We start from the raw sequence: 27,861 nt of genomic DNA, 5'->3' as shown, positions 1-27,861 counted from the left end.
TCCTATCCAGCTCCATTTCATTTACAAATAATTTTTGAAGCGTCTCCTATACACTTGTAAGTGCAGTCACGAAGTCACTGTTGGCTGGCTCTCATTCACAAGGCTGTAAGTTCCCAGGCAGAGGGCATCCTGGCCTTCTTCCGTGGCACTCACTACACCTTGGCCCACACTGGACACGTGACATGGTAGGTATCTGACACATAGACAGTTGAATGTCAGGCCACCCATCTCGAACCCAAGCCTATGCCCCAGGGAGAGACCACATAGGTTAACCTCAGGACTAAACCTGAAGGCATGTGGCTGAATTTTTCACTTCTACTCTGTGCTGTCATTAAGAGAAGCCAGCTTCAGAAGCCTTCAGAGGAAATGTGAGCACAGTGGGGTTTTGAAGCTTCCCCAAAACAGACATCTCAAGCAGAAACCACTTTTATTGGGACGGCTTCATTTGAAGAGAAGGAAAAGAGACAATACCAAGAGATAGACTCTGCTAACAGAGGCGGGGGTGGCCAGGCATCTCTGCCCCATGCTGTGCAGAAAGGGGGGACCCCGGTGCCCCGTCATGTCACTCATTCCTAGAGACCAAGAGCTGCTCAAGCTTCAGTTCACCTTTTTGAATACTTGCTTGCAGACCACACCCTCCACTCTCATCTCCTGAAACAAAAACAGATTCTTGTTATTGGCCAAAGCAAGGTCACACTTGGGGCTCAGCATGTCCAGGGGCAGGAACTCTGAAAATACTCCGTGACTGCTATTTTTCCTCAAGAGTTGGTCTGAATGAGACAATTCCTTGGAGAGTCAGATGAACTGGGTCAGGGGACATCAGTCTTGGCTATGCCCTCTAGACAGAGCTGGCTGGAGACAGATGTGGCTCAGAGCTGACCAACAGGACCCTCGGATGCCTCCTTCCTCCTACTACCCTCAAGGAGCCAAAAGGCTTTAAGAACACCAGGCCTGAGCCCAGGTCAGAGACCGTGCCCAGATTTGCAAGAAATCAGGGCCAGAAGCAAGGCTCAACCCCTAAAGGGCTTAACAGGTCACTGAGACCAGGGTTGCAAACTGGCATGGTGGTTCCAAGCTCCAGCTGCACGTTGGAGTTACCTAGGGAGTTTGAAAAATGCCTGGGTCCCGGGCTAGACTAGTTATATCAACATTTCAGTGGGTGGAGTCCTGGAACTGCTATATTAGAAGCTCCCAGGTAGCACTAAAATGCAGCAGGGCAGCCCCTGCTGAATGTCGCCAGCAAGGATGACAGCACAGTGTTTCTACACCTTCCAAGTTTTTGTTTTCTTGGCAGGAGGCTGGAAATTTGAATATTTACGTAACATCTCCTAATTTTTAAGTTTTTAGCTGAAAAAGTGTAAAGCCCATGGATGGCTAAATAAAAGATGCCTGTGGGGGGAAAAAAAAAAAAGATGCCTGTGGCCCCTACTTTGTAACCTCTGGCAAAAAGTCACGGAACTTTTGAGCTGAAAGGCCTGATGAAGATCACATAACCCACCCTGATTGCTCTGCAGCTGGGGAAGTGAAGGCTCAGGGTCAGGTCAGGCATTGCAGCCCAGGCTATTAAGCTGCCTCTGAATATGATGTCCTTGTGCCTCTTCTTAGGGCACACACGTCCTGAAGCTCCTACAGACCCTGATCTTGGCAGAAGCCCTTTGTGGTAGGATGGTGTTTTCCAGATGAGGTTGAGGGAAAGAAAGCAGCTCCCCAAAGTACCTGGTGAGTCAGAATAGAACCCTGGTCACCTGAATGTGGCTCCCTTCTCAGAACACAGAGTTCCAAGGGAGCAGGAGTGATGCGAGGTCTCTGCTCAGAGGGCAGGTGGTACTTTAGACCCCCAGGGGCTAAGGCCCCTACTCTGGATGCGGATGTGCTTTTTCCCGATAATGATAGCATAGACGCGGCTTTAACCAGCGGTCCCAGGCTGGAGGACCGGGTGAGGGAGGGGCCCACACCTGAGCCAAGAAAGGCTTCTCCTCTCCCGACCCAGACTGTTGAGATTGTGAGCAGATAGGGTAGGGGATCCTTGGACATAAAAGAAACCATTTTTGACTGAAGCCATTTTGTGATCTAATGCCTGACCTCGAACAGGTCTGAGTAAGTAATGATCTTAAGGGAAGTGAAGAAATGCAGGAATCAAGGAAAAGCAGTCAAGGAACTGTGATAAAACAGAGGCTGGGTTCCTTCTCAAGGGATACACATGACAATCTGTGGGTTCTGAAGGAACTAAAGCCCCCACTCAGGTGAAGGATGGACATTTTCTGACCCTTGCAACTTCCACCAATTAAAGCTTGGACTCTGTCGACCTTTGCCCCATCTCAATGCTGAATTCTTCTCAGCTCAAGTGCCTTCATGAATACGCATGAGCCCTTGGCTTAAAACTTCCCCAATTTTGCTGTTTGGGAAGACATGGCTTTCAGAAAAATGCCCAGTGTTCTTACTTGCTGCAAGTAATAAATCCTTCCTTCTCCCAGTCTGTGGCTTGGTTGTATCTTTGGGCTTGACACCCATCAAGAGGTGAACCCAGTTCTGGGGTAACAAGATCATGTCTTGAGAAGCTTAGAGAAGTTGCCCTGGTTCTGGCTAGCCACAATTTGGCATGGTGAAAACGGGTATCATTTTGGAGCACATGTAAGTTCTGTCATCTTCTAGCTGTGTTACTGGGATGTGAGCCTCCACGTCGTCTCCAAAAGAAGAATCACAACAGTACCTGGCCCATATGGTTGCTGAGACAATGGAAAGAGATATGGAATGCTAAAGGTTCCACATCTGATGGTTAGCAAATGCACCTCCTCACCTCCCTCTGATTGGACAATTGGGTCAGCCCAAACCTTAAACACATTGCTCTGTTTTTAAAATCACTCAAGCATCTTCTCCGGGGCCTTGGAAGAGAAGTTTCAGAGCAAAGCCAAGGCCCAGAAACGGTGCATTTTTCCAAAGTCCACTCAGGCCCCAGCATGACCAGGACCTGTAGGGTCCAGCGTGGCTTACCCACCCACCTTCCTGACCTCCAGAACCTACCAGGTGCAGCTCGTCACCCTCAATCCACTGGGTCCAGCCACGTCCCTCCTTCTCGCCCTTCTGCACACACTCGAGCTTGTCCCCATCCCAGCTCACTGTGGTCTGCCGAGGCAAAAAAATACAGTTGTCATTCTGGAGCCAGCAGCCCCTGGGCTTTGGGGTAGGGGCAGCCCCAACCTTGAGAATCCAGGGTGCGCTCGTCAGTTTCATTAGAGAAATCTACAGCCTCATGCTCCTTGCCCATCACATGCAAATCAGTTTTAAAATTTACAAAAACCTTCATAAATGTAAATGGGTAATTAGGAGAGAAAAAGTCACTGGGGTGGGGCTGACAGTGCAAAGGCTGAGAATGGGGCTGGGGCGGGCACGGATGCGGAACATGCTCAGGAAGCTCCTCAAGATGGGTTCCGTGTCCAGTTCCAGGTTCCAGGGGACCGCAGTGGGGAAAGAGGAGGAAGCAACTTGTCTGCCCTTCTGGTCAGGCCACCAACCCCTGCCCCCTACCCCACCTTTGAGCTCTCACATCTTCCCTGAGCCTCGTGTGCCACCACAGGTACTGGGCGTGCTGATGGCCAGACAGACAGCAGGAGGAGGTCCAATCTCTGCACATGGATCTACCCAGAAATACAGAGCTGGGAGTGCTGGAATTTAGACGGGAGACAGCCCAGAAGCCCATGGGCTAGACTGGGACCTGTGAGCAGTGGGCATCTCCCCTATCTGCAGCTGCCCACCTCCGGTCCATTGAGCTCTGCCCTACCTCCTGGAGAGGTCAGAACCCCATGTGTCCCTTCACTGTGAGGCTCTGAGAAAGTCCATCACTTCTCTGAGCCCCAGTGTCCTCATTTGTCATATGAGGCAGTCAGAGGCCATGAACTCAAGAGGCCTTGGCTACACAGAGGTAAGCTTCTAGGATTCTTGTGTTCCTGCCCTGCTCAGCTGAGAAGACAGTTAGCAATTGCCTGAAAAGGATTTAGGAGAGCAGGAGGAATCTGGGAAGTGGGTGTGGAGTGAGGGGTCCACTCCCTACGGGAGGACCACCTGCCCCTTCCTACTCCACCCCCAGTCTCCAGCCTGGGTTTGCTGATCTCTACCGCCCCCTACTGTTGGGATGAAGCCTGCCGTGAGAGGCGGGCACAAAGGGGACAGGTGGAGCCGGTGTGTCCCCAGTTCCACCCAGGAATCAAGCTGCCCTCTGCTCCCGGAGCCCAGAGGGCGAGGGGCATGGGAGGACTTGGGGTGAGAGCGGCTTCTTTCCCTGGTCCAGAGATCACCTGGGGGGCGCATGTCCAGCCCCAAGCCAGAGGGAAGGTTCCACCTCAGTCAGAGCAGAATGAACGTCTGAGAAGGTGGGTGTAGGGTAAAGGCTACCAATGACCTCAAGCCATAGACAGGATGACCGTTCGCTGAGCGCCTTGTGCACACCCAGCCTGTGAAGGGAAGTGGGGACTGAAATCAACTTTAAGGAGCTCATAAGAACACTTGGCCTCCTCATCAACTGAGCTGCTCTTCACGTTTATTCAGAAGTCTCCCCTGCATACAGAGGGCTCCAGATGTACCCGGAGGCCAAGAAAGAACCGTGATGCTCAGTTACAAGAGATACACTTTTGTCTCTACTGGAAACATTAGAGCCAAGGAGCATATTCCTACCCTCTGTCCTAGAAAATGCAAGAAATGCTCAAAAAAGATCACAGTAATAAAAGGAATATTGTAATCTTGCTTCTTCACAGATAATTACTCTAACATTTTGGTGCATTTCTGTCCAGTCTTTTTTTCTCTATGTATGAAAGTTGAAAGTGTTAGTTGCTCAGCTGTGTTCCACTCTTTGCGACCCCATGGACTGTAACCTGCCAGGATCTCTATGTATAATGTTTTTGTTTTTTAAAAAAGTGGGCTTCCCAAGTGGTAAAGAACCCGCCTGCCAACACAGAAGACATAAGACATGCCGGTTCAGGGTTGCATCAATTATGGTTTTGTACCCGTTTCTTCATTTAACAGAAGCAATTTTCCACTTTGACAAATATTCTCCATGAGTATTATTTTAATTGTTATGTAGTATTTAGGAAATGGATACATAATTTGTAAGGCCCAGCCAGCAAAAAATGAAAATGAAGACCCCTTTTTAAAAAATGATTAAGGATGGTAAAGGATGGTAAAGAACCCGCCTTCCAATGCAGGAGATGTAAGATCCCTGGGTTGGGAAGATACCCTGGAGAAAGGCATGGCAACCCACTCCAGTATTCTTGCCTGGAGAATCCCATAGACAGAGGAGCCTGGCAGGCTACAGTCCTGGGGTTGCAAGGAGTCGGACACAACTGAAGCAACTTAGCAAGCACGCAAGAATTTTAAGACAGTGACAGCAGAGCATTAAACCAAGGCAGGGGCCCTTCTGAGAACGGGAGCCTGTGGAGCTGCCTGATCACAGGCCCATGGAAAGCAGTCCTGGCAGTATTTCCTTGTACATGCACCATTATTTAGCCTGTTACCTATTCTTGGACATTTAGGTTATTTATAATTCTGTGCTACTATAAATAAGACTTCCATGTATACAGTTTTGAACACAATGTTTTGTTAGAATAAATTCTGAGGCAAAAAGCCTTGCATGAAAGAGTTAGCATACCTTTAAGGCTTTTGATAAATATCACCACCTTGATCTCCAGAAGGCTCACACCTGCTTCCCTTCCAACATCAATTTCAGAGAACAAGCTTGCAAGAGATGTTCATTAATGGTAAAGCAGGCTTTGCTCCGGTGCTAACACGTTACCCTTTCCAGATCATTTGGCATCTTTTAATAGGGACCATTTGGATATAGATAATAAAAATACCTTATCAAAAGAATGATGGATGGTGCAATTTCAGGCTTCATGATAGACCTAGGGATTCAGGAAGTAGAAAGCTCTTGGAGTGTAGAGAACTCTTTGTTGCTGCTGCTGCTGCTGCTAAGTCACTTCAGTCGTGTCTGACTCTGTGCGACCCCAGAGATGGCAGCCCACCAGGCTACCCCGTCCCTGGGATTCTCCAGGCAAGAACACTGGAGTGGGTTGCCATTTCCTTCTCTAATGCATCAAAGCCCTACAAATCAGACCCTCAAAGAGAAGGATCCCAAACATACAAACGCTATGTCAGTTTCCACAGGAGGTACTTTCTCAGCCTAGAATTCTTGTTGACTCTTGACCCTGGGTGAGTTAGGCAGAAAAGAGACCGGTTCTTGTCTGTATTGAAGATACAGGAGAGGCTGAGCTCAGAGAGGTTAGGTGACTTTCTCAGTGTCACCCAGCTAATGAGGAAAAGAACCTGGGCTGGAACATGGGCCTTACATAACGCAGTGTCCTTTTGTTTCCCAGCCCATGCAGGGTACCCAGCAGATGTCTGGTAAATTTTGAGGGGCTGCAGAGAAAACATGGGCATTACGCTAAGACTCTGAGCCACCCCAAGAAGGAAGACCCTTCAGTTCAGCCCAACCATTGCTGGGTGTGGGTGCCGTGCCAGAGTTGGGTCCTGAAGACCCATGCCCCTAAGAGACCACCACAGAGAAGGGGGGACAGTGACATGCCAGGTGGTTATAGCTCAGTGTTGTAGGCGCTGGTGTCAGGGGAAGCACAGAGGCAGGAGGGCCCTCATTCTTGAGGAAATGTGACTAGCTTTCTAAAGCGGGAAGGCATTCCAAACAGTCATTACAGACAAGCAGGCCAGTGCTGAAGGAGGGCGAGGTAGACAGGGTCATAACCCTGGACTGTAACTGTGACAGTGGCCTAGAGCATGTCTTCAATGCTTCCTGATGCTGCCTTTGCCCTCACATAGCCCCATGGCTCTGGTCTGCTGGTGGAACACTCACCAAGGGGCCAGAGAGCCTACTGGGCTGTCCTCTGGGTAAAAGAGGCTGGGAAGCTCAGCTCTTGGTGTCTGTCTCCCTCCCATGCTGTATCAGGTTGACCCAGTATTGTCAGCAAAGAACACGTTCCCTGGAGTCAACAGACCTGGCCCCTCTGTCCTGAGCTGTGGGGAATGACCCTGGGCAACAGGAGGAACCTCTCTGAGCCTCGGGGCCCTCATCTATAAAAGAGGGATTCACAATACCTTCTGTGGCAGACTGTTCCATCAGGAACCCCAGTGGGTCATGATGCTCACATCCTTGGGAAGCCCCCTCCCACACTGATTCTGGCCTTGGTGGTGTGAGTTGCTTTGGCCAATGGGACAGCAGGAAGCACAATACAAACAGTGCTTTCAGAAGCCCTGGGGGTTCACTGGGGGCTCATCATCTCAGGATCCTCCCTTTAGGGATGGAGCTGCTGTGCTTTAAGGAGGTGCAGGCTATTCTACATGGCATCTGGTCCCATCACTTCATGGGAAATAGAGGGGGAAACAGTGACAGACTTTATCTTCTTGGGCTCCAAAATCACTGCAGATGGTGACTGCAGCCATGAAATTAAAAGACGCTTACTCCTTGGAAGGAAAGTTATGACCAACCTAGACAGCATATTAAAAAGCAGAGACATCACTTTGCCAACAACAAAGGTCCCTCTAGTCAAGGCTATGGTTTTTCCAGTAGTCATGTATGGATGTGAGAGTTGGACTATAAAGAAAGCTGAGTGCCGGAGAATTGATGCTTTTGAATTGTGGTGTTGGAGAAGACTCTTGCGAGTCCCTTGGACTTCAGGGAGATCCAACCAGTCCATCCTAAAGGAAATTAGTCCTGAATACTCATTGGAAGGACTCAGGCTGAAGCTGAAACTCCAATACTTTGGCCACCTGATGCGAAGAACTGACTCATTGGAAGAGACCCTGATGCTGGGAAAGACTGAAGGCAGGAGGAGAAGGGGACGACAGAGGATGAGATGGCTGGATGGCATCACTGACTCAATGGACATGAGTTTGAGTAAACTCCAGAAGTTGGCGATGGACAGGGAGGTCTGGCATGCTGCAGTCCATGGGGTCACAGAGTAGGACACAACTGAGCGACTGAACTGAACTGAACTGAAGCTCTTCTACTGGAGTGAAAGACTGCATGATAAGCTCCAGAGGATGAGAAAAAGTGATCACTGCAGGAGAACTGAGGCTCCTCAACCAAGCCTTCAGCTGAATGCACTCATATGAAGCTGCGAATACCCCATCAACCCACGGAACCATGAGTGAGAGTAAATGGTGGTTGTTTTAACGTCTTACATTTTGGGGTGGTTTGTTAAGTGGCTTTGGATAACAACAAGACCCACTTTACCAGTTTATGCTGAGGATGAGAGAAAATATACATAAATTGCATAGGGCCTGTGTATGGGGCCCTAGGTAATGGTGATCATGACATCCAGAACTTAGATAAGGGTGGGATTCACTTTTCAAAGTGGAACAATAACTAAAGCATTTGTTTCTTTTTTTTTTTAAGCCTTTCTTTTTAAAGTTGGAGTTTAGAGAAGTGATGGACAAGCTAATTACCATGGCTTAATGTTTCAGAAGCGCCTTCCCTTCCAGAAGACTTGGATCCAAGAGGAGACCCTGCAGGGCTGCCTGCTGCCTGGGAGCCCTGTGATGTCTGCTTCCCCTAAAATTTAATTAGTCTTTGTTTAAGTAGAAGACCTATTTGGAGACTCCCCACTGACAGCTGCGGTGGCTCTGAAAATGCGATTAAGTTCTCCCACTTTGCTATTCCCTGTCCATACTTGGTGGACATGGATTTTTCTTTTTTAAGCTTTGTATCCTGTGGGAATAAACCAGCCATTTCCTAGAGGAACAGATTTGTTCTAAGAACAGAAAAGGGGTGGGGAGTCAGGGAGGAGGGTGATCATCTATAAACGCATAAGAGGACAGAAGGAAAGGATGTTGGGAAATGGGTGGGTAACAAACAATGGTTGCTTGTTTTCATATGACACAAAACATAGCTTATGATAACAATCTTTCCCGGAACCCAAGGACTTCTTCTGTGACCTCCCTCTGCGGTGAGTAGCCACCTTTGGCACATCAGGCAAAGCCTGGAATGAGGCTCAGCTTGCACTGTGAATGCAGATCTGAAAGGGTCTTTAAGAGGTCATTCAATTCAATTTCCCAGCTTGGACACTCATCATGGCTTAATCCTGTAATCAGGGTCTAGTGGGGCACTTTTAGGCAAGAGGATGTTCCTGGTGCTTTATAAGAGGCACAGGAAGGCAGGTGCCAGTGGGAGCTGAGGTGGTATGGTACAGATCACAGAGACAGTGTCATGTCCCTCCACCCCCGCACCATGGGCTCTGGGGCCCCTCTTTGGAACTGAAGCCCAGACAAGTCAAGGACAAGGGGAACGTATGGCCACCTTCAGCTCCCCTCCTAACAGTAATTCTCACAGACCATCTGAAGCCTGCAAACGAGCTGCAGACCAAGGTGGCTGGTTATAAAGCAAAGCCGGTTCAACTTTTCTATTAAAAACTAATAACCCCCAACACTTTGGCCTTGTCAGCAACTTTCCCAGAAACACATGCACCGAAAGATGAGTGAAGACAGTCAGTCCTCTGACAGGGGACTGCCACTTCAAAAGTCATTATCCAGTTCCCCTGACCACTTAGAAACCCGAGCTGGCATGGAGGTGACATAGAAAACTCAGGTCCCCCAAGCAGCCTGAGGAAGCTGGTTCCAAGGATGCCTTGAGGCCTCTCACTCCATCTGAGTGACCTGTACTGGGAGTGACAGACCATTCCCACTACATGGACCCAGTGACCTGGCATGAGCCACAGACAGTGAAATTCAACTTCACTGCCAAGAATTTATAACGATCCTTAGAGCCCCAAACATCCACTCCCACAAAGAGGGGGATGATGGATCAGTGGTCCTTCTGCACTTGCCCTCCCAGCTCTGGGAGGCCTCTGCTTGGAGGCCTAGGGCTGGACCTGATTGCCTCTGTGGTTCCACAGCCAAGTCCTAAGAGGGGAGGTCTTGTCCGTGATTGGTTCTGCCTGCAAAGGCCAGAGCCCTCCAAAGCCTGTGCTCTTTAAATTTAAGGGGAAAATTGAAAATCCAGACAGTGACTAGACATTTTCTATACATGTTGTGAAAGGATAAAAGATACAAATTGGCCATTCCTCCTGGAGTTCCGTGCTTTACCTTTTGAGGGTTTCTGGGACAAGGAGGATGTTTTTAGACTCTAGTACTGTTAAATATGGAAGTGGGAGGGTAAGAAGGACAGGGAAAGTAAATGAGACCCTACCAAGTGCTGGGTACGGTACTGGGAGCTTTACAGCTCAAGCTTTACAGCTGATCAAAATTAGGCTTGTTAAGTAACCCGGCCAAGCCATCTCAGGGTTAGGGGTTGAGCCATCACTTGAACCCATTTCTTTCTGGCTGACTCCACGAGCTCCCCTGCCCAGGAGGCCAGGCTGGGTGATCTTCTGATCCATTACCAGGGGGCTGGCAATGACTTAAAATTAGCACATTCAGGGGAAAAGCCGATTCATTCTAACAGCAGGTTAAAACTGGATTAATAAGACCTTAAAACACGAACAAGTAATAAGGTACATAAAAGCCATCAGAAGCAACAGCTACAGACCCGTAAAGCCACAGTAGGCCTCCGTGGGCATGGACAAATGTGATTCCAACACCATGAAGAAGCCAAGAGCAAATGATACCATGAATCTTAGGACAAACAAAACAATGAAATGTTAAATCTTGGCAAGTCATTTTAAAAAGTCCTTAAAAATTCCAGAAAGTACCCAGGATTAATTTTAAAACAACAAACCATCAGAGAGCTCAGGGTCCCGTGAGGCCAACGTTCTGAGGAAGAGGGAGTGAGGCTGGAGAAAGTCACGGGGTTCCCAAGGAACTGGGCTCAGTCATTCCAGGGGCTCAGTGCTGAGGATGGCCCGAAGTCTGGACTGGACCCAAGCTCTGCCATGAAGCAGCTCAGCCTGGAGGGAAGGCAGACATGCCAACTAGCACCAGTGCCACCTGCGTCCTGTTTGCTGGGTCCTTCCTGGTGGAAGTAACAGCATCCTGGCATTATTGCCATCATCATCATCCCCCCCAAATCAGGAACTGAATACTCACTGCATGCTGGGCAGGGTATTAAAATGTGGGTCATATCAACACTTTGGCCACATGATGTGAACAACTGACTCACTGGAAAAGACCTGATGCTGAGAAAGATTGAGGACAGAAGGAGAAGAGGGCGACAGAGGATGAGATGGTTGGATGGCATCACTGACTTGATGGACATGACCTTGGGCAAACTTTGGGAGATGGTGAGAGATAGGGAAGCCCGGTGTGCTGCAGTCCATGGGATTGCGAAGAGTCAGGCATGACTTGGCGACAACATATCTGATTTGATTGATTTGATTAACATATTTGATTCCCTAAACCTCTGGGGCAGGGATGCTTCTCCCCAGTTTACTTATGTGGAGACTGAGGGTTTATGGTCACTCAGCCATTGGGACTTCCCTGGGGATTTGGTGGTTAAGAGTCCACCTTCCAGTACAGGGGACATGGGTTTGATCTCTGGTCAGGGAACTAAGATCCCATATGCCCTGGAACAACTAAGTCAGGGCACTACAACTAAACAGCCCACTCGGTGCCACTAGAGGGCCTAACGAAGCCAAAAATAATAGATAACTTTTGAAAAAAGGTCCCCCAGTCATGAAGTGGGGAGATGAGGTCTGACCTCAGAGCGTATGCTCTTGTCTACTGGGCTCTGCATTTCCCTGATATAAGCTGACCCTTGAATGAACAATAAGGTTTTGCATCACAGCTCTGTGTAATCAAGGGCTTCCCTGGAGGCTCAGACAATAAAGAATCTGCCTGCAATGAGAGAGACCGGGGTTCAATTCCTGGGTTGGGAGGATCCCCTGGAGAAGAGGATGGCTACCCACTCCAGTGTTCTTGCCAGGAGAATCCCATGGACTGAGGAGCCTGGCGGGTTACAGTCTCTGGGGTTGCAGACTTGGACACGACTGAGTGACTAACAACTGTCACTTTTCTGTGTAAGTGAACAACATTCAGCAAAGATAGGTTGCACACCAGCCTCACATGCTAGAAACAGAAGGCAGGGAAGGTGAAGGTTCTTCTCTAAAGAGCTCACAGACTATTGAAGACAGACAGAGAATTTCTGCAGAACGGCAAGTGCTGCTAGAGGCAGGTGATGGTAACTGTGGAAGTGGGAGGGCACCTCATCAGACTCTGAAGTGGAGACAGAGGTCCATCAGGGAAGGCTTCCTGGAGGAGGTGATGCTGGAATCGATGCCAGAAAACATCAAGAGTTAGGTTAAGAAACAGAAATTGTAAAAGAGGAATGAGGGAATTTCAGGCTAAGAGAATAGCTTGTACAGATGCAGGGAGCTCAGGGGGCTGCATGAGTGAGGCTTCCAAATGGGCTTTGCCTGGCTGGACCCTTCTGGAAAGATACCCCTCAAGGAGACTAATTCTGCACCTCCAACCCCAGAATGTACCAGCATCTCTTTTTTCTCATTTCACAACTTTGTGGCTCCAACCCGCCAAACCTGGTACAATAGAAAATCTAAATATTTGCCTATCTGGCAGGCAGAGTTGGCTCTACTACTTGGGCAGGTACAAGGAATTGGTTTATTCCCAAGTCCACCTGCAGTGGAGGTGGAATAAAGGAGGGGCTGTCCTGCCAGAAGGTGCTCAGAGAGGCTCAGAAGAGCAGAGCCTACTCGGGGGAGGCCTCATCTCTTCCATGGGGACTTCTGGCCTCTATTTTTTTGTTTATCTTTCAAAGCAAACAGAAACAAACAATTCCCGGAAGATAAGAGACAGCAACTCAGTAACCAGGGAAGGTCAAGCAGGTCAGGATGTCTTGACGAAGAATTCCTTTGAGTCTATGATACTTTTATCCACTGCAGGATACCAGCCCCCACCTTAGCATCTAAAACAGAGAAAATGCACAGTATTGTTTGTTGACTCAACAGAATAAATAAAATGGCAGAAAACATTCTAGGGGTACTCTTGTAAATTTTCAGGCAATGAACACCCCCCTTTTTTCTTTTACAGACAAGCTGTCCTAGGCAAGGGGCTTCCCTCGTGGCTCAGATGGTAAAGAATCTGCCTGAAATGTGGAAGACCTGGGTTCGATCCCTGAGTCAGGAAGATCTCCTAGAGAAGGGAATGTCTACTCACTCCAGTACTCTTGCCTGGAGAATTCCATGGACAGAGGAGCCTGGCAGGCTACAGTTCATGGGGTCACAATGAGTCAGACACGACTGAGTCACTTTCACTTTTTCATCCTAGGCAATGTGGCTGTTTGTTCTTCCATAAATTAGCCTCATAGAAACAGGTTAGTTTCCAGCCACTTCTCCCTGACTCTGAACCCACAGCCTGCTCATTGCTCCACAGGAACATCTTGCTGCCATGGATACCATTGCCATTGAACCTGGCAGACTGTGTGTGAGGCTGGTCTGGCCATCAGGCAGCAACTTGCCTGACCTAGCTGGGCACTGGTCAGGGACCCAGTGACAGCCTTGGACAGAGGCTGGTCTGGACTCCAATCCATCTCCACCTCTTTCTAGCTGGGTGATCCCAGCTATTTACCTTTTGAACTCATCTGCAAAATGGGGCTAATGAGTCCTGCCATAGCATAAAGCCATCAGGAGGAAATGAAACAGGGTTTGGAAGGACTTGTTTTAGAGCTGGACTCTTCTTAGCTCTTGGCCTTGCCCTCCATGCCCCTGTTCTCGGTGGGTGTAAAGAGGCAGGTGCCTCCGCAGCCCAGCCTCTGCACATGTAACCTACGAGCTCTTCTCTCAGTGGCCAGGTGTCTCTTCACACAATACCACCTGCAGAATTTGGCTCCTGGAGGACACAGTTTATAAAGTGGGCGAGTTACTGATAACGGCTCCTACTGACGGAGCAGCTGACTGCAGGCTTTCCTGCATCTAATCCTCTTTGGGAAGCAGATATCCCTTACTTGATCATTATTCCCATTTCATAGACAAGTGAAGGCATAGGAAGGTGAAGTAACTGGCCAAATGACACCCAATTTGTTAAGCGGCAGAGATGGGACTCCAAAGATGAACTGAACCGATTATGAACCCCAGGCCCTGCCATGAAGGAAAATGGACTGTGGACAAGCAAGAGTTTAGAGGAAGGCCAAGAACAGCTACCCTCGGCCTGGAAGCTGCAGATCTTGGCCAGCAGGGCAGCCTCCACTGCCAGGGAGAATGAGATGAAAGCCAAACCTCTCACCTCCCCTACCAATCCCATCCCAGGACATCACAGCTTCCCTGGGGGACACAGCATTTGAGACTACAAAAGTCTCACAGAGAAATTAATTCAGAGCCCTGACCTCTTAACATAATGCTTCCATCTTTCTCTGGTAACAACCTGAAGTTAGACAGCCTGGATCTAAATCCTGGCTCTACCAGCTAGCTCCCTGATCTCAAGACAAATGATATCTATTCATTTCTTCTTAATATTTCCTTCAATCTAGGAAGAATTTTGGCCTCTTTATCATAGAATTGTGAGGATTCAAAGAATTAATGCATAGAAAGTGTTTAGAATCCATATTACCAACACACATTAGCTAGCTTTTAATGGCAAGTAGATCTCGTAGATATGGTGAATGATGACCGCCTATACTGTTTGAGGTTCCACTGTTTTTATACTCATTTCATAAACACACTGGAGCTAGTTGTGCCAGGCACTGGAGATACAAAGGTGTGGGCCCCACTGCTCAGCATCTCAAATGCACTGAGCATCACAGGCGCCCTGGGGCAGCACCTGCAGAGAGGGACAAGGAGGCAGAGGGGAGGATGAAGGGGGATGGGAAGTCAGGATGAGGTCTGCGGAGCAGTTAAACCTGGGCTGGTCCTGACCATGAGTAAGTATCCTCCCAGGGAGAGGAAGCAGGAGACTTATGCCAGGGAAGAGTGCAAAGAGGTGCAAAAGAGGATGGTGTGTGCAAATGGTGGGATAGGGCTAAGTGAAAGGTGTGAGGCGAGTGTGGGGCTGGATAGGCAAGCGCTGCCATGTTCTGAGGTCCTGAATGCTGTCTGGATTTTGCCCATCAGCCCTGGGGAGACTCTTCGGATTTTGAGCTGGGGAGTAGAAGCGTGATCCATTTCTCTTTTTATTAAAAATTTTTTTTTGCCCATTCCACGCAGCATGTGAGATCTTAGTTTCCTGACCAGGGATTGAACCCTTTCACCCTGCATTGGAAGTGCGGAGTCTTAATCACTGGACTGCCAGGGAAATCCCCATTTCCCTCTTCAGAATGTGAAGGATGGTAGAAGGGAGATTAGTGTGAAGATACTGGAGTAGTTAAATGAAATTCTCCGTGGAAAGTGCTGAGCCTGGCACATACTAAGGGTAAGAGATGTTAACTGTTATTATTATTACAGGCAAGAGATACTCAGACGATGGTGAAAGGGGAGAGAGAGATTAAGAAGCAGAATCTATGGAACTTGTGGATGGGTTGTCCATAAACACTTTCCATTTATCTTCACAGCAATCACTTTCATGGCTACACAGTGGTCTATGGAATTAAAAGCCCACAGTCACTCTAAACAGCTGCTGCCCCAGGCGTTTAGGGACAATAGCAGGAGGCGGCCTGTTGTGTAAACCACACAAAGTTGGGAGTCAGAGGTCTGAAGTTGAATCCTGGACTATGGTTAACCAGGAGTGTGACCCTGGCAGGACCATGGGCCCCTGTCTGTTAAAAAAAAGAGTACCTCTCGGCTCTAGGATTGTTGGAGGACTGAATATATAATACATTATACATCAGGCACTAGGGCGGAGCCTGCCGTACATAGCCCTCAGAGGGTGGCTCTGATTCTATGGACTGTTGGGGATTATTACTGCCCAGCTTCTACAGTTTTCTTTGTATAAATATTAATAGATACAGCCTATCTTCTGAATGATTTTCCTGGAATGTAATTCCATAAGTGGATCTCTGAGTCAAAGAATAAGATGATTTTTCTGACTCATTGAACACTGGATTCCCCCCGCCACCCACCCTCCCCCGCCCCCACCCCCGGCCCGCCCTGCTCATTTTCTGAGTGCAGGGCCAGTTTTACTGTAAGGTTGGCAAAGACCGATTTTGCAGGCTGGGTTCTCCCCCCAGTCCTGACTTTATGTTCTTCACACTCATCTTGCTTTATAGTTTTCCCCCAGACTATGTTGTCCTTGGACCCTCAGGTCAAGAAAGAAAGGAGGGAGGGAAGAAGGAATCTAAGCTATTTGCATACTATAGGAAACAAGTAGAGTCTTTAGGAATTTAACCAAAATAACTGTGCTCTCACGGTAGAAATTCAGGTGGCATGAGGTGACCTGGGGTTCCTCTTTGAGGACAAGGGGTGGTGTGTGTGAATGTGTGTGTGACGCTCTAGCACAACTCCATTTATACAACATAGACAGCTACAAAAATGCTTCCCAGGGAGGAAGCTTTTGTGAATCAGGCACAGTCTCTGCTGTCAGAGGAGCATCTAGTCAACTTGAAGTCATACAGGAATAAATTCCCGAGCCCAGGTGAGATGTCTGCCAATGCTGATTTCCAGGCAGACTTCCATGGAGAAAGGGGAGTCATGTTTACAGCCTCTGGGTGCCTGGAGGGGGTTTCCCAGTTCCAGGTCCTGTGCAGATAGGGGTCTGGGTTCACCTGTGAGGGCCTAGAAATCCTGAGTGACTGGGGTGGTAAACCAGCAAAAAGGAGGCTCCCACGCTGAGCACACATGCACAAACAGTTTCAGCTGTGTTTAGACACAGTGTTCAGACCTGTCTATCTGGGACTTTTGGAGGTGGGTACAACAGGGCTGAAGGTGAAGCCCTGGATCACTCCCAACACTCTGAGGCTGTCCTTCTCCCCTTCAACCTACACTCCAGCCTCTCATGTGGGGCCTGCCTTGGATGGGCGGCCCAGGGAGGTGGAGCTCCTGCTCTGCCTGCAGAGACCCATCTCCAGGCACCACACACCCTCTCCCACCCTCTCAGAGTCCTTGTGGGCTCAGCCGCTGCTTGAGATTAGTCAGAAACAAGAGCCCAGTACTAGCAGACCTCCAAGCTTTAGTCAGAGAATAATATTCCAACTCCCACTGTGTACTCACCATACACCAACACCGTGGTAACCGCTTAGCTTGCATTTAGCACATAGAATTTTGTAAAGTATCTTCCACCTGATGTGCTCTCTTAGAACCTTGCCACATCTGCACTGAGATGTGGAGTCCATGTTCCCTTCCTTGGGAAGATGGGTGGGCCTTCGGGACTGCCTGAACCAACAGAGTATGGCAAAATTCTTTCTATATGACTTCAGAGGCTAAGTAGATTATAAGAACGTCATATACTTCTCCTTTATTCTCTTGGCCCCCTTTTTCTTGGAACCCGGTTGCCATGTTGTGAGGAAGCTCAAGCAGCCAGTAGAGAGTGAGTATGAATGAGCCATCTGGAAAGTGGGCCCTCCAATGCCTCACAGATGTGGCACACAGCAGGGACCAGCCTGCCTTTTTGAGCCCTGCCCAAACTGCAGATTCATGAAGAAAATAAAGAACTGTTATTGTTTTGGAGTCTTGGAGCACTAAGTTTTGGAGTGGTTTGTTACATAGCAATAGAAATTTGTGATAATTCATCACCACATAGTTTTCACAACAATCCTATCAGTGGTACTGTTAATATCTTTGGCTCCTGTTTACAAATGAGAACACTGAGGTCCAAAGAGATAGAGTATGTTCCCAAAGGAAACACAGCTGGCGGGTGGACCCAGGATTCAAATCCAGGTCCATCTCAAAGCCAAGACTCCCAGTTGCTCTGCTGTATCCTGGACTTGTCCAGCTGCACAGACTGTTGGTGTCACTTACTCGGACCCTGAGTCACAAACCATCGTGGGCTGCTGCAAGTTTGGTGTCTCCAGACATCCACATGGACTGGAGGGCATCTCTCCACTTTCCTTCAGTCCCCATCAATGGGCACCCTTAACTCCAGCACACTGAACCATGAAAAGAACATCATCGGAACCTGGGCATGGGCCAGCCCACTCCCTCATTTCTCTTTCTTAGTAGTTATCATAAGCATGCTCTTTGAACCCACAGCATCAGCATCAGTCAGGAACTTGTTAGAAAAGCTCTTGGTTCCTACTCGAGACTTTCTGAATCAGAAAATCGTGATGTGGGGCAAGTTTAAGTTTGAGAACTACTGCTCTAACTCCTACGTGGTTCTTAACCTATGATCTGTAGGAGTCTATGTCACAAGATGGTTTTAGATGCAAGCAACAGGAAAACTGCAAAACGCTTCAGGGGAAAAAGAAAGGGAACATACTAGCTGGTTCAAGGATGTGAGAAGTCTCGGAATGGTGTTCTATCAGGAGTTCCAGCAGCCCTCCAGTGTCGTGGTCTCTCTCCCTCTCTCTTTCTCGGTTATTTCTGCTTATCTACTGGCCTCATTTTATTTTTTCCTTCTGTTCGATTTTTCCTGCAGCCATGGAAGGTGGCAGGAAACATACGACTGGCCCAGTCACACACACAATCACGGGACAGGCCACAGGACACTGTCACGGCCCTGGTTTAAGGTGCTCAACCCAGGAGAGACGACGTACTGGGATTTGCAGCTTCACCAGAACCCACAGGTAAGTAGGGGTCATTCCCACGAAAAAGAAGGTCCTTCTTTGGGTGGGTAGCAGAGCAATGTTGATGAGAAAAACAAGTAGTTGTAATCCTCCAGTAAACATGTGGCCATCACAAGAGCACTGCCTGTAGGCCAGGGTCTCAGAGGGATTTCCCCCTGCTTGTTGGACATAGTATAGTGGCTTCACAAGGCCCTATTTCCTGTGCTATCACCCTAGTCCTCAGAACGTGCTGTGCGCCAGGTGGAGCGGCAATCACAATGCCCATTTAGCAGATGTGAAAACAGAGGCAGTGTGTTCAGCCATTTAAGGTCACTTTGTTAACTAAGTAAGAGGGGAGGATTCAAAACCAGATGTCTGACTCTAATACCAGCACTCCTTTCTCCACACCCCCAAGCCTTCTCACCACTCTCTTCCAGGTTGTGATGAGGATCACAATAAGGAATTGAGGTGCTAGTCCTTAGCAGAGCTCCATGAAAGATTTTGTAATGTAGAGTGTTATAAACAGACAAGTTGGAATCCTTCCTCTGCTACCAGCTGACTGAGTGACTTTGGGCTAAAAAGATTCCTCACCCGGGAGCCTCAGATTTCCATCTGTAAAGTGGGCATAATGTTACTTACCGAACAGCATTTGTTGTGGGGACCAAGAGAGAAAAAAGTGCTAAAATCATCAGGGGCAGGCATGGCACTTGGTAAGGATTTAGCACATGTTATTTCCCTTTGTTCCTAACAAAACCCAAAACCTAACAAACAAGTGTGATTCTTGAAAGCTACTTTGTGAATTTTATTTGGGTTGCTTTAATTCTCCTTTTTGTAATCCTCAAAAGCATGCTACAGACACTCATTTCAAAGGTCGAAGAACTTTAGCTAAGACATGAAAGACACTCCGTGTTTCCTTCCTGGAAACGACCCAGCCAAATGCTGGGGCCCTGATCTGGGCAGGGGCGGCTCTCAAAAAGCTCTCAAACCCAGTGGCATTCTCAGCTCTGCAGCCCAGGGAGTGAATTCTGCCATTGACATCGTGTTTTTGTTTTTTTAAAAATAAGAATCAAAGAAATCTGTTAATGAATCAGGAATAGGATCAGAAAGCTGGCAAAAGAGTTTAAGCCAAACTGTTAACAGAGGTTTGGCAGATACTTAGATGCATGAATGGATGGATGAAAGTAAGTCAAGGAGGGAAGGAAATGAAACACGTAAGTGCTGATATAGAAAGATGCTGAAGAAATATTATTGAGAAAACAATGTAGATCGTTTCTTTCCTCCCTCTTTTCTTTTTCTCCTTCCTTCTTTCCCTCCCTCCCTCCTCTCTCTCTCTGTTTCTCTTTCTGTCTTTTCTGGCTTTTGGTAGAAATATTGACCAATTTGGGGGGAGCTTCCCAGGTAGCAGTGGTAAAGAATCCGCCTGCTAATGCAGGAGATGTGGGTTTGATCCCTGGGTCATAAAGATCCCCTGGAGAAGGAAATGGAAACCCATTCTAGTATTCTTGTCTGGAAAATCCCATGGACAAAGGAGCCTGGAGGACTACAGTTCATGGGATCGCAAGAGTCACAACTTAGTTCACTAACAACAATTGACCAATTATCTACTCAATAGCTGCAGAGCTGCTGGCTTCTATATTTGAGGAAGATTTTGGGACACACCAGCCAGAAATAGTACCAGTGATTACCTCTGGGGAGTGGGAACGAGGCTGAGTAAGGAAGGGGCCTTTCCTTCTCAGTCCACTTTCTCCTGTGCTGTTTGAATTCTTTTTTTTTCCTTTTACCATAAAAACAGACAGCAGCAACAGAAGGCTGGAAGTGGAAGGCAGGCTCTGTGGAAGGGGTCATCCTGAGTTCAAGGCTGGAGCTGGAAGCGAGGCCTCTGCCTGGGAGGAGGAGCCCGCTCCTGAGTGAACAAAGCTGCAGTTTCTCTGGGGTCCATGGTGGGATGACAAATGGCCCTTCTGCCACCAGCACACAGAGCCAGGCTTCGGGCTGAGACCCTGGCCGAGGCTCGTCTTCTCCCATAAAAGCAGCTCGTGCCGGGGGAGCTGGAATCAAGAGTCAGGTCATTCTTTGCGCTGAGGGGCTCCTTGGCCTGGGTGTGGGGAACAGTATTTGAAGTGAAAGAGCACCTCTCTTTTGGCAGGTCCCCCACTCTGCCAAAGCCTCCATCTGCTAGATTCAATAAATAATATTGGTTTCAAACTGGGCCTGCAATTTCATTTTAATGGATAATGGCATGTAGGAGGTGGTGGAGAAAAGCTGGACCCAGGCTTGACACATTTCCACCAAGATGACAGCGCTGACTGCTTGCGGCCATGTAAAGATCTGAACACAACCAACTGGTAATGTGAGCTGAGTGATCCTGGGCTCCATAGATCTGAGTCCCTCCACCCGTCAGCCTGGGGAGAGACTGCAGAGCCATTTCAGGTGGTGCTGGACATGGCTGCCATGTCCAGAGGGGTCCAGGAATGGGCTAAGCCATCCGGTGGCATGTGGCCCTCTACACTGGGCCTAAAAACTATCGCTGAGTGTTTTCCACTTTTTCTAGAGACGCAGTTACAGAGAGGTCTCTTTTCTCCAAAGTGGTGGTTCTCAAGGTTTAGTTCAACCAGAACCACCTGGTGGCTTATCGGAACCCAGATTGTAGGCCTCGCCCCCAAAGTTCCTGATCTGGGAGGCCAGGGGTCTGGCTGGAAAATCTGTTTTTCTAACAAGTCCTCACACACTGCTGCTGCTGCTGATCTCAGCTCTGGGAACCACTGCTCTCAGGAACGCACAACGCAAACAATGATATATGGCTGTTTGATCCTGGACTTCAGGTAATGGAGTAGGCAAGAGCTGGGGAAAAGTGGAAAAGGTCCCATCAAATGGGAGCAACTGCGACCATGTTCCGGGGATCTACATGGCACAGAACTAAAAGGGCACCCAGCCTTTTCAGCAGTCTTGATTCTGTTGGGGTATGAACAGCCAGGATTATGGATTTTTCTATGACATAACAATCTTTGGCAATCACTGGCAATTGGCTCTGAAATTTGTCAAACACGGTACAAGCCAAACAAAACACATCTGCAGGCCGGATTTCATCCTCTGGCTGCTGTTCTAGAAGACAGATAAGGTTTCCAGGGAAACATGCAGGAGCAGAGCTCTCTGGGCCCTTTGGGGAAGATGGCAGCCTGACCACGCCTCTCCCAGGCTCTCTGGCGCCCATCTGGTCACCTCCAGGCCCCCTACTGGGGCCCCAGCACTGCCCTCTTCTCCAGCCATACCCTATACTCTGGCCACATGAAGTCTGTGCAGGCTGCACCTCTTTCCCTGATAAAACCTCTCACAGCCAGGCCTTCTCTGACCTCTGGGCCCAATTCTTACTTGTCCTTCAAGGCTCCCCATGGCTCCAGGGAACCCTCCTTGACCACTGCCTGCTCGTCGCCCTACCAGCCCTGTGTTCCCAGTCCACTGTGCTTCCACCACTGCACTGGGTGGTAAAGGCTTGAGGATGTGTCTGGCTCCTCCACTGGCCTGGGTGCCTTTGTGTCCCCAGGCTGAGACCAGGGCTGGTGTGGGACAGGTTTGAAATAGCAAGTACCAAGTGCTGTTGGAGAAGACACTTGAGACTCCCTTGGACTGCAAGGAGATCAAACCAAATCTTTTAGGATTGACCCAAAAAGAAATCAACCCTGAATATTCATTGGAAGGACTGATGCTGAAGCTGAATCTCCAATACTTTGGCCAGCTGATGCGAAGAACTGACTCATTGGAAAAGACCCTGATGCTGGGAAAGACTGAAAGCAGGAGGAGAAGGGGATGACAGAGGATGAGATGGTTGGATGGCATCACTGACTCAATGAACATGAGTTTGAGCAAGCTCTGGGAGAAGGTGAAGGACAGGGAAGCCTGGTGGGCTGCAGTCCATGGGGTTGCAGAGTCAGACACAACCAAGTGACTGAACAATGATAAAAACAAGAGCTATTCTCTTGGCCTTGGCTTTGTTCTCATCCTTTCTGTTGTCTGCCAATTTCCTGCCTATCCTAAGCCACTGCTGAGACTCCACTTTCTGCGGGAATAGCTTCTGACCTCCCAGACCTGGGGGTCCTTCTCTGCCTGTCCCTCCCCGTCAGCACACCATCTCAGTATGATCGGCTGCTTTGGTCTGTTGCCTCCCATTACACTGAGCTCCAGGAGGGCAGGACTCCCGTGTGATTCATGTCAGTAACACGAGGGCTGCAAAGATAAACACCAACGAAATGCTTGTAGGACCAAGAAAGGAATGAACATAATAGGTGAAAATGAGCTACCTGTAATGTGCTGGGAAGAACGTGTTAGAATGAGGCCAACTGATGCTGAGAACTGGCTTCCTCCAGCCACAGCTCCTCCTGCTGGGTGCAGAGCACGGGGAGCAGAAGGGACATTATCTTTGGCTACCACCTTGCTCAGAACCGCCCTGGCCTGGGCTATGTGGCCTCTTGCAGGCAGCTCCCCTCCATTCACAAGGGCAGGCTAGATAGTTGCTATCATTGTATTATCCTGCACCCCCCCCCCCCCCCCCCAGCCATGCTCTTCCCTGTGGCTACCCAATACGACTGGACAGCTGGGAAGAAGGACTTCTCTGCAGTCAGTGGCCAAAGGAAGGCTAGAGCAGAGAGAGGGCAGTCCATCTTCTCCGTTCGCAACAGCAAGGTGAGTGCCTGCTGTCTACTTGAGAGGGGGCCTCCCTGAATCCTGAGACAGCAGATGCGACCGTGAGTCCTCACCCAATGTCACTGAGTTTGCCCAACTGCTGGGCTCCCTGATCTGTTCACCTATGGCAGAACTAATGGCTAAGAAAAGAGGGTGGCCAAACCCTTCCCTCCCTCCCTCCTGCCCACCCACCCACCCACCTTCCCATTTTCTGTTACAGGAAGTTGTGACGTCACCACCTCCAGAACTTCTGGGATCCCCTCCTCTGGTGCTTCCCTTTGTCACCACTGATCACACTGTGTTCTGAGTGTCTGTGCATCTGTCTGCACCACAAAGACTGTGAGTGCCTGGACATCAGAGATTGCGACATGTTCCACTGGGTCAGACCACATGCACACCCTCCCTCGGCCACTTACTTAATCCACCAAGGTCACACAACAAGAAATCTTGCCTTGGTTTTCTTGTCTGTAAAATGGGGTTAAAATCAGTGTTGTGAAAATTCAGTGAGTTAAAATAAAATGGGAACAGTACTTCAGCACTCAATGAGTACAGGCATGCCTTGTTTTATTGTACTTTGGAAATACTGTGGGTTTTTATTTTGGCCATGCTGCTGGGCATGTGGGATCTTAGTTCTCTAACAAAGGATTGAACCTGCATTGGAAGTGCAGGGTCTTAACCACTGGACCACTCGGGGAGTCCCTGATGATATTGCGCTTTTTAGATTGAAGGTGTGTGGCAAATTTGCATCAGACAAGTCTATTGATGCCGTTTTTCCAACAGCATTTGCTCACATTTGGTCTCTGTGTCACACTTTGGTAATTCTCCCAGTATTTCACACTTTTTCACTATTTGTTATGGTGATCTGTGATCAGTAATCTTTGACAGTACTATATTGCAAAAAGATTACAACTTGCCCAGGGCTCAGATGATGGTGAGCATTTCAGTTAAGGTGTATACACTTTTATTTACACATAATATAATTGCAAATTTAATAAACCACAGTCTAGTATAGCCAAAAGTTTTACATGCACTGGGAAAATGAAAACTCTGTATGACTCGCTTTATTTCGATGTTCATTTTATTGTGGAGATCTGGGGCTGGACCTGCAATCTCTCTGAGGTCTGCTTGTATTAACTAGTATTACCAGGTGATCAATAAATGCTTCATGCATTAATGGATGAGAGTGGGAATGAAAGAGCAAAGATAATTAGCCAAGCAAGTATAAGCCAGCACATTCCAGAAGTGGCAATGACCCAAAATAAACAGAGATGCTTGCTGTGCCTTCTAAGTACCTCAAGAGTAGGCCGGGGACAAGGACTGTTCTCACATTCGGTTCCAGGCAAGGAGCCAGGGACCAGACCTTGGGCAGTGGTCCGACAGGCAGGGCCCCCACTTTATCAAGGTGGACTCTGACTGAAAGTCTCCTTTCCCACTGTGAGCCTCTTTGAGGATTAAGAGGCCTTGGGCGTTTAGAAGCATGACCTGACATTTCACTGCAACCACAGTGTTTTCTCCCTCCAGTGGCCTCTCTGAGGATCCGCCTTGCCAGCCACCCCCTCTTCCGCCACTATTCCGAGTGTAATCACTGACTCCTGATCCCCTTCAGATGAATCAACAAGTCAGGAAGGGTGAGTCATCCTGGCCTGGGGCTCTTTATCCCCAGACACTGGCACTCCTTCAACCACAGTCAACCAAAGCCCAGGCACCGGGTTCCGCAAAGGCTACCTACAGAGGAGCTTAGCCCAGAGCAGGAGTCTGGGCCTCAAAGTCCCACCTCTTCAATCTCTTCGCCCGGGAGCCTCAGTCATTGAGAAATATGAGGTTAGTAATCCCTCCTTCACTGTGGAGTAAAACAGCTGGCACAGTGCAAGGCATGGAGTAGCCCCTCAGTGAAGGGTGGGAAGGGACAGGGAAGAAGAATGAGGAGAATCTCATCAGGAAGCAAGGCAGGACCCTAGGTCTGGACCCACGACTGTGAGAGCGAGGCAGACGGCGCCCTGACCTCCCAGCGATCCCCAGGATGTTGATGGAGGCCCAAGGCTGACCTTCCGGAGGCAGCGTGGTGGAGCTAATTGGGGTCTCCAGGTCACCAACTTCCCACCCTTGTTTACAGCTTACTCCCCTCCTCCACTGCTGCTCCTTCCGGCCTGGGCTGCAGGGGCATTGACCCACTGAGTAGGTGCTGGCTGCGAGGTTCAAAGGCAGCCAGCCGCCTGGAAGCAGTGGAAGATAGGGAAGGCACTGGCCGGGAGCCAAACCCCAGTTTGGGGATGAGGAGGGGCAGGGCAGAAGGCATAGATCACAGTGCCCCCTGCTCCCTAAAGTGACTTCATGCTCTGCCATGTAGAAAGTTTACACTTGAAAAAGGTTGCCTATGTTTGGTCTTGCTTTCCTCCCTTCTCTCCTTTCTCCCCCATGCTACGGTACAGATAGAGTCAACAGATTTGCCTGGAATTCCTGCCCAGCCCTGCCCTAGCTGTGCTACTCCAGGCACATCTCTTTGAGACTGTTTCCTCATCTGTAAAATAGGCATCCTCAGACCTCCCTCAAGGGTTGTGATGATTGGATGAAGTCAAGCATATAAAGAAAGCATTGGCTCAAAGCCAGGACATGGTAGCCAGTCAACAAGCCACAGCTTTCCTGTTACTGTCTGGTTAGGATGTAAGGGGAACTTGATGAGTCAGGTGCTGCCTACCTTGGGGGCTGGGACTGGGAACATCTCCAGCTCCTCAGAACGCAGGGCCCTTGCTCCCCTCTGGGATCACCCAGCCCCACCTTTGTCAGGAACCCTGGGAAGGAGATGCGCAGGCAAACGCAAAGCCTCACCATGCACTTGCGGTCGTCTATGCCCGTCAGATCCTCCTCAAACTCCTTCCCAACCTGGAAGTCCATGATGTAGTTCCTAAAAGTGCTCAGCGTGCGGATGATCATGTGGTCGCCTTCCTGCACGATCTCTTTGTCTGGCTTCAGCAAGTTGGCGATTTTGCGCAAGGCCACATTGACATCTGCAGAGAGTGCCAGGGTAGAGAGTTGGCTGAAAACATTTGGAGAACTGCTGCCAAGGTAGTGGGGGCCCTACGAGCCTGCTCCCCCCGCCCCCAAGAAAACCACTGGAGTTCCTTGCTCGATTAACACGGCCTCTGCGTGCAGCTGGCTTGTCCTTTTCTTTCTTTCCTTTTTTTCCACAACAAAGTTTTCTGCCCTACGCTAAACCTTTGAAAACAAAAACTAGCCAACCAAGCCCAACTTTTCTAATGAAATCCTCCACGTCGAGAGCCAAATATCAGACACTGACCACCATGAACCCAAACAACCCCCGCCCCGCCCGCGGCCCGGGCGCTCTGGCCGGCGGTAAGGCCTAACCGAGGCAGGCAGATGGGCGGCCGGCTCGGAAGGGCGCGGGGATCCCACCCTCAGACGTCTGGCCGGGCGCCCGGGCAGAGCGCGGCGGGCAGCGCTTACCCAGCGCGCGCAGGTACTCCTCGAAATTCTCGTTGGCCAGCATCTTCCAGTACCCGGTAAAGTCGACCGGCATTTCGGGGGGACGACTGGGGCCCGACGGGGACCGAACGGGCCGGAGTAGATGTGGGCAGGCGGTGCGACCTGGGTGGCGGGCGGCCCGGAAACGTGCGTCCTGCGGAGGCAGGGGGCTCTGGGGGCGGCGACAGCTGGATTGCAGGCGCGCACAAAGCCGGCGGGAGGACCCATCGCAGCGGTCGCTCCGCCCCTCTCAGTGGGGCGGGGGCGGGAGGGCGGAGGGCCAGGTTCCTCAGGCCTTCAGTTCGCTTCCCTGGGAGGGAAAGGGAGAGGAGGTGAGGGTGAAGGGTGCTTAAAGGATTCCAGACTCTTCGGTTCCTGCGGATTCCTTCAGACGCCTTGAACTTTTCACGTTCAGCGGCCACTTGAGGATTGGGAAAGTCTCGGGGCTGGCTGGAGTAACTAGGGAACGGTGTCTCTCCCAGGCTTTTGTCTTAAATCCCCGCGGGTGGCTCGGCCTGTGGGGGTCCAGGATCCGGAAGGCTGGGCAGTTCAACTCCGGGAAAGAAAAATGAGGCACTCCCACTTCCCCCTCCCCGCCCCCATAAAAGCAAAGTTAATGTTGCTTGAAGTAAGAATGGCTGAATGAGGCCCTCTGGGTGGTTCTGGTGCTGAGTGACGTTTGAAATCCGCTTGTTTAGTCGCTAAGTCGCGTCAGACTCTGCGACCCCATGGACTGTAGCCGGCCAGGCTCCTCTGTCCATGCGATTTCCTAGGCAAGAATACTGGGGTGGGTTGCCATTTCCATCTCCAGGGGATCTTCCCCACCCAGGGACTGAACCGCACCTCCTGCCTTGGCAGGCAGATTCTTTCTGGCTGAGCCACCAGGATTATGCAAATATAAGCAATTATCTGTACCACGTTGTTCCTCACCCACCTTTCACCTGGCAGTGAAAGGCCAACTCCACAGGTTGTGCACTTGGCTTTTTCTCACTTACTCTATTTCTGGAGACCTCATTCTTTTGCAGGATATGCCATTGTTTATCCAGCTTGTCCTGCCCTGATGGGCATTTATGGGAGTATTGTTTTTTGATCTTGTACTGTTAGAAACAGTACTGCAGTGAAGATCTTTGAGCTCATCTCATTTCTCAACTGGTAGGTATGTCATCGTGCTTTAAAACCTCTGTCTTTGCCAG

The 27,861-nt window shown here is 49.5% G+C and overlaps 1 protein-coding gene across 1 annotated transcript; it reads right to left on the bottom strand.

Moving 5' to 3' along the window:
• Positions 1-417: 417 nt before the first annotated feature.
• Positions 418-26,896, bottom strand: RBP1 (retinol binding protein 1). The gene is given in 5 exon segments (XM_052643820.1): positions 418-651; positions 3,022-3,123; positions 26,015-26,193; positions 26,651-26,848; positions 26,851-26,896. Coding segments are annotated over 5 exon segments (579 nt in total). The 3' UTR covers positions 418-597.
• Positions 26,897-27,861: the final 965 nt, after the last annotated feature.

The sequence above is a fragment of the Budorcas taxicolor genome, chromosome 1, assembly GCF_023091745.1.
Source record: "Budorcas taxicolor isolate Tak-1 chromosome 1, Takin1.1, whole genome shotgun sequence".
NCBI lineage: Eukaryota > Metazoa > Chordata > Mammalia > Artiodactyla > Bovidae > Budorcas > Budorcas taxicolor.
The sequence above is the reverse complement of the archived record's forward strand: the minus strand, read 5'-3'. Positions and strand labels throughout refer to the sequence as shown.